The sequence below is a fragment of the Ceratosolen solmsi genome, unplaced genomic scaffold (assembly GCF_000503995.2).
Source record: "Ceratosolen solmsi marchali unplaced genomic scaffold, CerSol_1.0 scaffold47, whole genome shotgun sequence".
In the NCBI taxonomy this organism is placed as follows: domain Eukaryota; kingdom Metazoa; phylum Arthropoda; class Insecta; order Hymenoptera; family Agaonidae; genus Ceratosolen; species Ceratosolen solmsi.
The window spans coordinates 408,466-422,244 of record NW_011948419.1 but is presented as its reverse complement, the minus strand read 5'-3'; the positions used below and the strand labels follow the sequence as shown (position 1 = coordinate 422,244).

The following is a 13,779-nucleotide window of genomic DNA, read 5'->3' as shown; positions in this document are numbered from 1 at the left end:
TATGTACATTTAAAATATTTTGAAATCTTACAATGAAGCTACTAACTTACAAACTAGACATTTCTCATACACGTATGCTGACATTAAATCATTAATTATAAAAATAGATTCACTTGGTGAAATGATAATGAAACATTCAGATCCAATAATCAAAGCAATCTCGATGTAGTTCATTATCGAGTCCATTTACGTTCGCTCTTCTTTTCCTTTTCTTTCTCCTCCGACTCCTCCTCCTATCCCTCCTGCACCGGATTCAAGAGTAAAACCTTAATTAACAGGCAGAGCATAATTTGAATGAAATCTCGAGGAATGTTACGTCTATGCTGATATTATCACAGGCGAAGGCAAATCTTGTAAAATTGGTTGCCGAGCTTTGTTCAGGCAAGGCTCGGGAACAGCTCGGAGAAGCTTTCGTGCCAGAGATCCGCGAGGGCGGTGCCAGGACCACTTACGGAGCTTGCGGGCGAGCCATGAGACTCGTAACCGCCATCCGATTGTACGTAATCGAGTTTGCCTAGCGCCAGGGCGCCGGTCTCGGCTTCCTCCGAGCCGACGCTCGTCGGCGACATCGAGCTATACGAGTGCGTAGGCGAGACCACCTGGACAACCGTCGTGACCGTCGTCGTTGCCACCGCCTCTTCTCCCTCCCTTTCCCTCATTTCCTCTTCCTCCTCCACCTCCTCCTCATCATCATTATCATCATTATCATCATCATCATCCTCTTCCTGCTCCACCTCGGGGTAAATTATCGTTATGCAATTGGTAGCTTCGTCGTAAGTGCCGTAAACCATTTCGGCAGCGTGTATGGGTTCCTCCTTGATCTCGACCTTCTCCGCGATATCAAGGCCGCCGGATCCGCTTATCGAGACCCGTGGGATTACAGGGATCGCGGCGACACCGACGGGTAGGGCGTCATGCAACAACTCCACCCGATCACTCGTCTTCGTTATGCTTCCACGGGATGTATCGGCTTCCACATAACATGATGCCTCCCCCACCATTGATTCTGGATCGTCAAATTCTTGGCCGAGACATTCTTCCTTGACTGCGTCCTGCAAGCAACGAAACGAAAAATTGAGTAAATCCCGCCACCGAGGCCGCGGGCCGTAAAAAGTCTCGGCGGCTACTTTCTCCTGGGCGGCTCATCGACTGCGCAATCTCACCTGCTGCTCATTTGATCGAGTAGAACACGTTTCCACTTCGGTGGTAACCTCTCGCAGAAGGCTTTCTGCGAGCTCTTCGAGTCGCTCGATGTAATCGTCCGCTTGGAACTCGCTAAATAGATCTTCGAGAGGAGGTAGAGAGTCAGAATCTTCAGCAGCACGGAAGCGTCTGGCTTCAGCGTCAGAGACCGCGCCGTTTGTACTGTTCCACCCTGCTGCAGAGGGTTAAGGGGGGATACTGCAGATCCCAGCGCTGGTACAGTACAGCCGACACAAGCTTGACACCTCGAGCACACTTGCCCCGTCGATGCCTTCGACTCCGACTCTCCGTCGCCTCGCTTCAGCCTCCTCGATTCCGAGACGAGCAGCTCGTTTTGCGCCCTCAGCATCGCGCACTCTTCCACGAGGATATCGTTCCTCTCCTTCAGCAGCCTCACCGTCTCCTCCAATTCATCGAGCTTTGCCTTTTTGCGATCCCGCGATGTCTGGGCTGCCACTCTGTTCTTTAATTTTCTACAGGACAAAGGATTAAAAAAAAAAATTGAGTTACGGTTGCGCGACAGAGACACGTTTTTATTATGTGGATGGAAGCGGAAAATCGTTAATCACATCGAGCACTGTTCGAATCATCAAATTGGCGATATAATAATAATACACGAGGCCATTCGGCCAGGATGACAATCAGCCGCATTAAACAAGCGTGGCAATAAAAAATTAAAGCATGCAGCCGACGATTAAATTTTCGTTGTCCATCGTGTGTATATGTATATATGTTTATTTTATTTATATATATATATACACATTTCTTCGCAGTGTAATTCATCGCTGACATTTTTACCGCATTAATCGGCACAGCGTTTCTACCTACGTTTCTTTCTCACACGCGCACACACTTTAAACGAGTAAAGAGAGAGAGAGAGAGAAAAATCCAGAGCTACATTTTTGTTTATTTGTTTTTGTTTGAAATAAAATACACCGGCGAACGTGCATCAAAGTCAAAATCTAAATAATGATAAGAATGATGCAATGCTGACGCAATTATTGCACCGAACGGCGTGATAAAGTGAAAGGGGCTTACTTCCTCTGGAGTTTCTCCTCCCACGTGAGATGGTCGAGTCGACGTTTCTTGCCACGCACGGCGACGAGGCCGCCGTACTCCTGCGCGAGGTCGAACTCATCCGCGACGAGGGAGTCCGGCGCGGCCATCTCCATATGCTCGAGCTGCCCCAACTTCTTACCGGCCGTCCCGAGCTTCAGCTTATCCACGAGGATGGATGCCGCGGTGAAGTTGAGCTTGGCCGCGGGCTTCTCCGTCGTTTCGGCCGATGGCAACGTTATAATGACGCTCTTGAGGGCGTTCATGTCCGGATGCTGCACTGCACGACACGCTCTACCAGGCCTCGTCGACGCGTCTCTGCTCTTCGCGGCTCAGCCACTCCTGCAGGACTCGTGTTGATCACTCGAACGACCAGGCTCGTTTGTGAGCTCGCGCGACATCCTCGGGGCACTGTCGACGTCGAGGTCGTCGGAACTTGGGTAGGGCGACGCCGATTGGGCGCTATGTTGGTCGAGCTATGTGGTGCGAGCGGATTGGCCTCTCCGGTACTGTTTACCTCATCGGGTCAGCCAATGGCCGCGTTGGTCGAGGCGCAGGCGCGGCTCCTCGTCGTCGTCCCAGTCCTCCTGGGCAGTCGGTCGGAGGGAGAGATTTGATCGAGCGATGAATTAATTGAGATCGGCGGCCAACGATAGTCGCAGCCCGTGGCTTCGTATTTCAGCTCTCCTCTATCAATTATTTATCGACGCTCGTATTATTAGAGTCTTAGCCGTCCCTTTGCGCAGCCGTACCAGTTAAATAAAGATTTCCGTGCCAGTGGGCCGATATTTTTTATTTATTTACTAATGCACTGGACGACGATTGCCATTATCGATTCGTCAACGCTTGGCTATTTCAGGCCCAAGGGGCCCGATTATATTTATCACAATTGATTCGACCACGAGCGTTTAACATACTTTGCTCATTGCAGGAAAACGGCGTGGGAGGGGATGTGATCGAAATATGAACAAGTATTACTCATTAATTGCATTACCTACTGAATTTATTCGTTGGATACATTGATTGGTTGTAGTAAATAGCCGGTTAATGATAAGCGTTGGATAAATTAGTAGAGCTTGATATTGAGGAATGTACAGTAGGTTCGTACATTATAAAATAAAAGAAAATACATAATGTCGAAGAATAAGGCCACTTGTAATTGCAATAAAATTCGCGAGAGTGAAAATTAACGATTATAAAAATATGTATGTGTCGCCTTATTTAGCGAAACTCTCTTGGTATTGTAGAACGATTGAACGATTGCAAATGTTGCGAGACGCTATATTCTACTAATCGTATTAACAAAGTCATCGGCCGGACAATTTTATTTCGAATGCGTGAAATAATATTGTTGTTATGGCCGTTATATAGTACAATGATGTAACATTAATTATTATCTCGTAATAGAAGAGCGCGTTAATGGGGCATTAATGATGCAATGGTGTCGGATATTTATGTTATCGATGAGGTACACTGGAAAATGTTGATAAGCCGAACAACTGGTATGATATATTAAGGGCCTTTTTTTTTTATTAAGACTCCATTTAAACATAACGTGCACGTCATATAATCCATAATGTTTCATTGAAATTTTTCAAGTAAAAAAATATATAATTGGAGTTGTAGTGTATTAGCGCGCGAGACAATTGTAATTTGAGAAAAGTATGGAATGCTGCCTAGGAGTCGTTACGCATGTTCGGGCAAAAATCGATTAAAGCGAACGATAACAACCTTTATAAAATCAATTTGTGTCGTACGAACGCATTTATAAAAAAATTAAATTACTTTTCGATATATTGTAACAATCGTTTAGAAATAAATGTCTAACGGTAGGACCTAAGTGAATATCCTAAATGCTATTTTGTTTTGAATATTTAAAATATAAATTTTCAAAATATTTACCCAAAAATTTAATTATTTCTTTACAATCGCAAGACTTTTAATACGATCTAATTGATCGTTTATCCTTTGCTCGTATTCCTTCATTGAATTTGCTAAGCTAGTAGGTGACTCTAGATTATCGGCTACTGATATTAGTTTGTTGAATTGCTCCATTGACTCTCCACTATCGGCTACTGATATTAGTTTGTTGAATTGCTCCATTGACTCGAGACCACTGGATACTGGTAATAGTTTGTTGAATTGCTCCATTGACTCGAGACCACTCGCTACTGGTTTTAGTTTACTGAATTGCTCCATGGACTCTGTACCATCGGCTACTGATATTAGTTTGTTCAATTGCTCCGTTGTTTGAGTATAATAAATTAACTGAATAGTCAGGAAGGCATTAACACAGGGTTCCAAATACTCCTGCCTCTCTTTAACAAACATTTGTAATTCATCGAGTAGACTCGCATGAAAAATTTTCAATTCGTTGGCTGCTTCCTCTTCCACCCTTCGTTGCTTTTCCAATTTAGCGCACTGTTCAGCTGTCTTATCAGGCTTAGCCTCGTATTTGATCAAATTAGCGTGTGCCTTCTTCCAGATACTCACAAGATCTTCTCGTTTATTCAAACTCGCTTTAATGCGTGAGAAACTGTCGTACAACGCTGTTATTGGCTCTGTGAATGTCTTAGTGTAGCCTTCGACAACTTCTTGAACCGTTTTTCCAGCCTTTGTTAAAAATATTATAATGACGTTCAATAAAGATCGCAAGCACGTATAAACGCATTACGAAAGATTAGGTAAAGTTTTATGGAAATTTTAAACTTTTATCGATATCCATACATTACTAATTTGTTATAAGCTTGGACCAAAGATGTTGGTGCAATAACAAGATAGATACGTGTGTATAGTTACCTCGGCTGTGGCCACATGGTAATCGGCGACTAATTTTTTAAAATCGTCATTAGCATGAACTAAACTATAAGAAGTCAAATTTTTTGTCAACGTTTGGTCAGCTGTATCCAACTGCTCGATCGACTCTATATATTTCTTTATATCTTTCTCCAATTGCTTAATACAGCGTTCGACACTATTATCGATACATATAGCAGAAAGACAATTTGTTGTTTGAAAAAAATATAAAATTTTTAATTACCTTTTAACAATACGAACAGTCATATCTAATTCGCTATCTTCTGAAATAGTAAGACACGGTTGAGCTGGTGTAGGTCTCTCTATCCATTGTTTTCTTAATGAATTCCTATTCAAACGACACAATTAAAACATGATTTATTGAAATGGCTTGTACAAACTTAAATAACAAATTCGTTCTACATTGGAATAATTTAACACTTACCACATGTTTGATTATTTAAACAAATAATTCTAAAGTGTTGTTGCTATTAATACATTACATAAACATCATTTCATAACAACGACAGATACTAATAAATTTCTAGTATCATAATTAAGTTCACATTATAGTACGGCTTACTAATAAATCACAACATCTAAGAGATGACAAAGACCACACAATAATTAGCATAATACCATAAATTAAATTTAAAAATTATCATAAAAAATGATAATAATTATTATGGATAGTAATGGTTGTTGATAATGTTATATATGAAAATCAGATTACCGTTCAAAATGCGCATGCCCAAATAGATTCTCAGTGTTACCAAAGCTAAATTCAAACTGTATGTATCTTATTCAATAATAAAACTTTAAAATCATCACACACAAAAAATATAAAATATAAAATATAAAATGGTTAATAGCTGTTAAATAATATTATTTCTTTTATTAAATGAAAGGTGATTTATTAACTACTCGAAGCATTAGTGGCAAGTTACATTTGGCAGGCCGATTAAAACTATAATGAATCGCACTTGAAAAATCGTCCCTTAAGTCGGTATTTTAAGTTTTTATTATTGTCAGTGTGCTTTGATTTTATGGGATTTTCTTTAACAGCTGGAAAGTTCAACGGTAAGAAAGTGAATAGCCAAGGTTACTTTCTCCCTCTATTTTCTATTAACAATTTTCTATCCTGATTTTCATTAAAATTTTATTTAAGAAATTATTTTTTGTATACTTTTCATACTCGTTTAAAAAATGTTTACTATCGTATATATGTTTAATAGATTTATTTTAAAATTACAATGGAATTTTTATATATCCAATAATATGTTAAATTTTCAAATAATATAATATAATTTTGCCGTTAAGCCATAACAATCAAAATAAATCTTTAGGTTATAAAATCACTTCTTTATTCACATCTGTTTTGTGCCCACACATGCCCGAATCCTCAAATTCAAATAAAAAAACTATAAATCGACCTCAATGCTACTTTCCAAAGTCTTTTTTTAAAACCTTTGTTTCATAACTTTTATATATATATATATATATATATATATATATATATACCTTATAAAATATAACTTTCAATACCTTATAAATGGTTGTATAATTTAATATTAATTGCAATTTAATTAAAATTTTATAAAAGAGGTGAAAAACATTTGTTACAAATTCGTAAAACAGTTCAATGAGAAGATATATCTTGAATTTTTCCTTTAAAATATCAAATTTCATTCCAGCTTATTTAAGTTCTAATTTTAGATTTCAGAGTAAACATAATCATTGTCATCTTGCTGTTCATAATTATAAAGATAATATGGAGAAATTGACTTGGGAAGAAAAATACCAACTCATAACCAGAAATCTAGCCGAATGGCTTGGCGATGATAAACTAAAAACAATTTTAAAAGAACGCGATCTAAAACTGTATTGGGGCACTGCCACTACAGGCAAACCTCACATTGGCTACTTTGCCCCGATGTCAAAGATCGTTGACTTTTTAAGAGCAGGTGTAGAAGTTACGATCCTCTTTGCAGATCTTCATGCTTATCTTGATAATATGAAGGCACCATGGGAGTTATTGGAACTTAGAACACAATATTACGAAAGTGTTATTAAGGCAATGTTGAAATCTATCGACGTTCCAATAGATAAGTTGAAGTTTTGTAAAGGCTCCGACTATCAATTATTAAAGTAAGTAATCAATCGTCGATTACTCTTACCTATAACCATGTAAAAATGATTATATTATATTAAGGTATTTAAACTTTATTTAATTTAATTTTAATATTTTCATCAGAGAATATACATTAGATATGTATCGATTGGCTTCTGTCGTAACCGAGCATGATGCAAAAAAAGCTGGTGCAGAAGTTATAAAACAAGTTGCCAATCCTTTATTGTCTGGATTATTATACCCAAATTTGCAGCTGTTAGATGAAGAATATTTGCACGTTGATGCTCAATTTGGGGGCATTGATCAAAGAAAAATTTTTACTTTTGCTGAAAAATATTTACCAATACTAGGCTTTGAAAAACGTGTTCATTTAATGAATCCTATGAGTAAAATACAACTTATTATTTATAAATGAAGAAATTAAAATAACGGGACAGTTTGATTTAAAATTCAATATTTTCAGTTCCAGGATTGGCAGGAGCAAAAATGTCATCCTCCGAAGAAGATTCAAAAATTGATTTATTAGATAACGCGGCATCTGTAAAAAAGAAACTGAAAAAAGCTTTCTGCGAACCGGGAAATATTACAGACAATGGAATTTTATCATTTTCAAAATTTGTCTTATTCCCTTTATTCAAAGAGAATGAAAAATTCCTTGTACCAAGAGCCGCTGAATTTGGTATATAAACGAATTATTTGAATATTTCTATATTTATAACATTTTCTTTATAATTACATAAACATTTTTTCGCTTAATTACATTATACATATATATTAACTATGGCCAAAGATTTTTATGTAAATGTATTAACATACTCTTATTGACAATAATTTAAATTTGTAAGCTTTCTTTATTTTCTTTAATTTCAAATATTTTTTCCAGAAATAGTTTAAATATGCATTTATATCATTTTATAATTAGTACTTTTAAATTATAAATAAATATCAAATATTTAAATTCATTATTGTAGGAGGTGATATTAGTTTTGAAAAGTATGAAGACCTTGAAAGTGCTTTCGAGAAAGAATTAATTCACCCAGGTGATTTAAAAAGTGCTGTAGAAGTTTATATAAACAAACTATTAGATCCAATAAGACAAGAATTTTCAAATAATCCAAAATTGAAGTCGCTTAGTGCAAAGGCTTATCCACCTCCACAGAAACAAAGTAATATTAATATTCTATATATATATATATATATATATATATTTACTATATAAATACATTATTCTACTTGGTTTTACATAGTCTTAAAATTTACTTCATTATTGAATAGAACCTGTCGCCGATGAAATTATTCCATCTAGACTAGACATTAGAGTAGGAAAAATTGTAGATGTACAAATGCACCCGGATGCAGCCAATTTGTATATAGAAAAAATTGATTTGGCAGAAGAATCTGGACCTCGAGTAATAGTCAGTGGTCTTGTAAACTATGTTCCAATTGAAGAGATGAAAGATCGATTGGTTGTTATATTAGCAAATTTAAAGGCTGCTACTTTAAGAGGTGTTGCATCACATGGAATGGTTTTATGTGCTTCGGTGTAAGATACTATACACGATATCTATATTCTTGATATCTATAACGTCAAATGATATGTAAAATAAAAATAATATTGCAGCGATACTGAAACACATGCGGTCGAACCTTTAAGGCCACCACCAAGCAGTAAACCTGGTGATAGAATAGTGGTAGAAGGATACGAAAGTGGAAGTCCAGATGACGTTTTGAATCCAAAGAAGAAGGTTTGGAATAAACTACAGGTATGGAAAATTTTGTATTAAAAGACATTCCATTTGAATTAAATGCTTGTCTTGTTTAACTACAGGTGGACCTTATAGTAGACGGAAATGGAAACGCATGCTGGAGCGGTAATCCACTTATCACATCGACAAATGAAAAAATCACGGCTGATACTCTGAGAAACGTCCCTATCAAATAACGTATTTCTCTTGAACAAAGCACTTGTATTTGTTTTAATATTTAAATATTAATGTAATTAATGTTGATACTTTTTTTATGTCCAATGTCGAATAAAAAATTTTCACATACTTTCTTTAACTTTAGTTTAATGCTTAATAAAATAAATAGAGTATATCCTATTTTCTTAAATTTAGTGATCAATAATAATTAATTCATCAATGGCCCAGTCTTCGTAACTATGATCTGGTAAAAAACGACGAATAATAATTGGAATTTTGCGATGCTTTAATTCCTTCATCGCTATTTGTAAAGGATCGGTCTCGCCCTCTAATTCGACCATGACAGGAGCACACATTGATATTTGCAAAGCTCTTGTACCTAATATTCTTGCTCTTTCGTATCTGCAGAAAAGTTACATCAAACAAGTTATATATCAAGAATGTGAATAATATCTTTTAAATATTATTTGAAAACTTACTTAGTCATATAACCGGTTGTTATTCTTTTATTTTTCTGAACACTACCCGACGCTTCACCCGCTGCAACGAGCTCAAAATTCTCTCCTTCGTCTTCTTGCTGCTCTAGCTCAATATTATCATCGTCCTCAACATCATCGAAGTCATCCACAACACTAATGATACAAACAAATACATTTATCTAATCATACGGCTTAAAATATTCTAAATCACGCTTTAAGGTCACACGTAATTTATCAGCAAAATTTGAGTCTAAATATAAATTGCCAATACACAAATGGATATTGATAGATAACACAAACTGTGGGATAAATATTACATATTATTTATCTACGGCATAAAACAGATGGAGGTTATGTAACTTTGAACATTGACCAAGATGAAATATACATATTTTAATTAAATTTACATGGCCATTTAATTCACGACTCTTTATTAAAGTGCGCGTACCATGTTAAATTTAGCTAAAATTACAGCTCGATAGCAATAATCGATTAAATGATACATTTAAATATACTTACTCGTCGGCCTCAAACTCATCATCAGCCATTTCAAATCTTTGTAATTAAACTTCACTCTATCAATGACCGGCAGATGGCAGTCAATAGCCATCCGTTCGCATATCGCGTAATCTTCGTGGGGAGACGACGAGCGCACCGTTCGCGTTTCCTATCAGTCAATACCTTAAATTGTCCTCTGTAATTTCGTCACCAGATTACTAATGCACCGAGCCTGATATCACCTGAATGACAAGTTCGATTAACCAATCCGGGAGTGAACGCATTTCGAGTAAGGAAATAACGCTCCACTACTGCCGACTTCTATCACAGACGATATCTGTATTAGCCCTATAATTGATTTATATAGCAGTCCATACTGTGCATTGATTCATTCGCCGTACGCGTAATAAAATTTATATTCTCAATGTTAAATACGTGAAATGTATATTTTCGATTTTCGGTAAATAAACAGCCAACGGTATTCCAAGACAAAACGTTAATTTAAATGTCATAAGGTAAATAGTACGGTATGCGCGTAATCAGCAAAATCTGTTCTTTTCTGCGCATCTCGTGCACATGCAAAATGTTGTTGCTGTTGCCGTAAGTCGCCAAGTACTGCTAGCCAAGCAAATTATTCAAATGACATTGAGTAACGGGTGAACGTTTTATAAGTATTTTATAACTTGCGTTTCGCGAGGAATCCGGTGTTTTTATTGACGTTCAATTGAAAAGAACGGAAGAACTGAATAAATTTGAAGTTATGTTGTACAATAAAGATCATAATAATAATAATGTCGTTTCTGAATTTTGATTCTTATTTTTCAATTACGGAAATATTAGTTACGGAGGAGCGTATACAAGCTGAATTTGAACAATCACTACCTAACCTTGGATATTTATGTGCATCTTCTAAAAAAGATGATATAGCGCCGAAAACAAAATTAGACATTCCACTGTGGCTGGCAGATGCCTTGTGTAGAAGAGGAGAGTCGATTATAAATTGGGAAATACCAAAAATATTTAAGGACAGTTATAAGGAAATTCTAGAGGCTGATGCCTGCTCCGTTGAATTATGTAAATGGAATCAGTACTTTTATGAACTAGGATTACGACTTCCTCGCACGACTACCGACGACAATCATAAGCTTGCTGAATTTCTTCTAGAAGTGTTCAAGTCTCGATTTAGAATTATCATGGATTCTGAACAGAATCCTTTTTCAACGCCATTATTGCGTGGACAGCTTTCGACTCTAGAGAAAAAATTGCTAGTACAAGGAAATAGTGGAAAGCTACAGTTACTTACATGGTTAAATAAAGGAGTGAAACATATAGAAACATCCGATGTTATAGATAATATAAGAAAACGCAAACGTTTAGTTGTTTAACTTAATCATTAGATTAGATGAATTAATTTTTATACAAATAATATTTTCATTACAAAATATGTTTATGTAGAATTCATTGATGAAAATCAAACATCTTATTTTGTAATAAGTTCAATTAACATTATGTTTAGAAGATTAATTGTTATTTAATTGATTTATGGCTCTATTTGAGCTTACGTTAATATTGCTGTAAGAATTAATTACTAATCTTAATTACATAAATTGGAATAGTTCAATTATTAATACTTTCAGAACTATTCAAATTTGTCATATATACTTCTCATTAGTTCCTAATAGTTAAAAATATTTAAACATAATATATTTATTTAATTATTGTTTATCTAGTTCTAGCTATCTTAGAACTTGAAACAATTATTTTTTTTGTATACTACTTGAAATAATTAATAATGATATAAAAATATAAATAATAAATCATAATATAAAAATAATTAGATTATTATTTATACTCGTCAATAAACATAAAAAATTTTTAATACATTATTCATAAACAAATAACATTATTTTTTATTACTAAATAATACGGTCGTTGAGGAATATAAAGGAATTACAATTTCAATAAGTACCATTCATATTGAAAGTGATTGTTGAAATATATATTTTTCAAAAATTTAAGGTATAATAATTAATATAATCCTTATAATTTCAATAAAATTAGATATTCATACATTTTAAAGATTTTAAATGCCTTTTCTTTATAAACAATTTTATTCATTATATTTTATAGTTTAAATCCTAAAAATGAGTATACATCTTGGTACTTTCTAGAAAAATTTATTGCAATTAAAAGTAGTTTATTATAGTAAATATTAATCGATACACATATGCGTACTAAAAAGATTTTTCATAAATGGTAACGAACATTTCAATGCAATGATAAATTTGTATTTAGTTAGTATAACTAATTTATTAAACCCAATTTTTATTTAAAACATATATATATATGTCTTTAAAATGAAACTTATTAGTAACTTAATGAAGACAAAATAATTTAGCTTTGATTGTTTTAAACATTTGATTGTTTATAATTATATATTACATGATAATTATCATGATGGGCTATCAACAGAATTTTATACTAAATTCTTAATGTTTTATTCTACGATATTTTGAAGAATAAAGAAAGGGAAATGTAATCAAGTTTATTTATTTATTTATTTAAAAAATATTAATATCTACATTTTATTTGAAATTAGTATTTATTACACGAATATAAGATGTTTGGATTTTAAATTATTCTAATAGAACTTTCCCTTACAAATATATATGTTTAAATGTATATTGCATTAGATTCTTCAGAGTGTGAATTTTAAAATTATTTTTAATTATAATTATACAAATTACGGATTATTCTCAGTATAAATTAACAATCGGCTTATTCACTGCAATTAAAACTGAGTATTATTATATCATTATTCTCTCTAAGAATATTAAAATGTAAAAAATATTAATATTTTTTTTTACTTTTACTTCTTTATACATTAATGTAATAATTATATCATTGGGAATAAAGAATAAGAAAAAGTTGGCAAAAAGTCAACGTTACGCGGGGTTCCCAAGCGGTCACCCATCCAAGTACTAACCGCGCCCAATGCTGCTTAACTTTGGTGATCGGACGAGAACCAGTGCTTTACAGCATGGTATGAACGTTAACGATCACAATATCACATTCCCATCTACTCGAACTACCACCTCACCCATACCTATCACATCAAAACTACCCACAACCACACCAAACGGTGGCTGGTAATTGGAACAAAATGCGGAGCAACCAATACATGGGAATGCGATAGTGTTGCGTGGAAAAATTGAAAGTACTTTTCACCTTTTATCCTTATTCCTTAATAATGTTAGTGTTAACGTTCATACCATTCTGTAAAGCACTGGTTCTCGTCCGATCACCAAAGTTAAGCAGCATTGGGCGCGGTTAGTACTTGGATGGGTGACCGCTTGGGAACCCCGCGTAACGTTGACTTTTTGCCAACTTTTTCTTATTCGTTTCTATCGAGTAGTAGTCATCATGAAATTTATTTTTCTTCGTTATAATTAAAGTATTCGTCCTTCTAACTTAGAGACATATTTATTTCAAAATTACGTTTGAATTTTCGAAAGTACTTTACATTTATTTACTTAATATTAATGAATATAATTTTTAATAATGATTTATAAAATATACAAATTTTTAATTGAATTAAACGTTAAAATAAACATAAGTAATTAAATAAAAGTTTGTTAACAAAGTAATACGAATAATAGAATAATATAGTAAATTAAATAGAAAAAGAAATATG

General features: G+C 34.4%; 5 protein-coding genes across 6 annotated transcripts; 2 read left to right on the top strand and 3 right to left on the bottom strand.

The window, feature by feature from the left end:
- Positions 1 to 711: 711 nt before the first annotated feature.
- Xbp1 (X box binding protein 1) lies at positions 712 to 2,577 on the bottom strand. The gene is made up of 3 exons (XM_011497386.1): positions 2,242 to 2,577; positions 1,164 to 1,676; positions 712 to 1,052 (listed from the first exon to the last, which is right to left on the bottom strand). Exons 1-3 carry the CDS (start codon positions 2,523 to 2,525, stop codon positions 947 to 949), a joined length of 903 nt encoding a protein of 300 aa, XP_011495688.1. The 5' UTR covers positions 2,526 to 2,577; the 3' UTR covers positions 712 to 946.
- Positions 2,578 to 4,017: 1,440 nt separating this feature from the next.
- LOC105360756 (bridging integrator 3 homolog) lies at positions 4,018 to 5,505 on the bottom strand. Its single transcript, XM_011497755.1, has 4 exons — positions 5,501 to 5,505; positions 5,300 to 5,404; positions 5,059 to 5,233; positions 4,018 to 4,920 (listed from the first exon to the last, which is right to left on the bottom strand). Exons 1-4 carry the CDS (start codon positions 5,503 to 5,505, stop codon positions 4,174 to 4,176), a joined length of 1,032 nt encoding a protein of 343 aa, XP_011496057.1. The 3' UTR covers positions 4,018 to 4,173.
- A 436-nt stretch (positions 5,506 to 5,941) lies between these two features.
- Positions 5,942 to 9,198, top strand: TyrRS (Tyrosyl-tRNA synthetase). Its single transcript, XM_011497385.1, has 8 exons — positions 5,942 to 6,135; positions 6,772 to 7,203; positions 7,310 to 7,572; positions 7,650 to 7,865; positions 8,158 to 8,352; positions 8,462 to 8,729; positions 8,808 to 8,949; positions 9,015 to 9,198. Exons 2-8 carry the CDS (start codon positions 6,827 to 6,829, stop codon positions 9,126 to 9,128), a joined length of 1,575 nt encoding a protein of 524 aa, XP_011495687.1. The 5' UTR covers positions 5,942 to 6,135; positions 6,772 to 6,826; the 3' UTR covers positions 9,129 to 9,198.
- Positions 9,199 to 9,262: 64 nt separating this feature from the next.
- RpII18 (RNA polymerase II subunit RpII18) lies at positions 9,263 to 10,197 on the bottom strand. The gene is made up of 4 exons (XM_011497754.1): positions 10,107 to 10,197; positions 10,036 to 10,049; positions 9,588 to 9,766; positions 9,263 to 9,510 (listed from the first exon to the last, which is right to left on the bottom strand). Exons 1-4 carry the CDS (start codon positions 10,195 to 10,197, stop codon positions 9,300 to 9,302), a joined length of 495 nt encoding a protein of 164 aa, XP_011496056.1. The 3' UTR covers positions 9,263 to 9,299.
- Psf3 (DNA replication complex GINS protein PSF3) lies at positions 10,113 to 11,554 on the top strand. Of its 2 annotated transcripts, XM_011497383.1 has the most exons (2): positions 10,113 to 10,374; positions 10,926 to 11,554. In XM_011497383.1, exons 1-2 carry the CDS (start codon positions 10,332 to 10,334, stop codon positions 11,468 to 11,470), a joined length of 588 nt encoding a protein of 195 aa, XP_011495685.1. In that variant the 5' UTR covers positions 10,113 to 10,331; the 3' UTR covers positions 11,471 to 11,554. The 2 variants fall into 2 exon arrangements, with proteins under 2 accessions (XP_011495685.1, XP_011495684.1); XM_011497382.1 differs by lacking the exon at positions 10,113 to 10,374 and having other exon boundaries at positions 10,850 to 11,554.
- Positions 11,555 to 13,779: the final 2,225 nt, after the last annotated feature.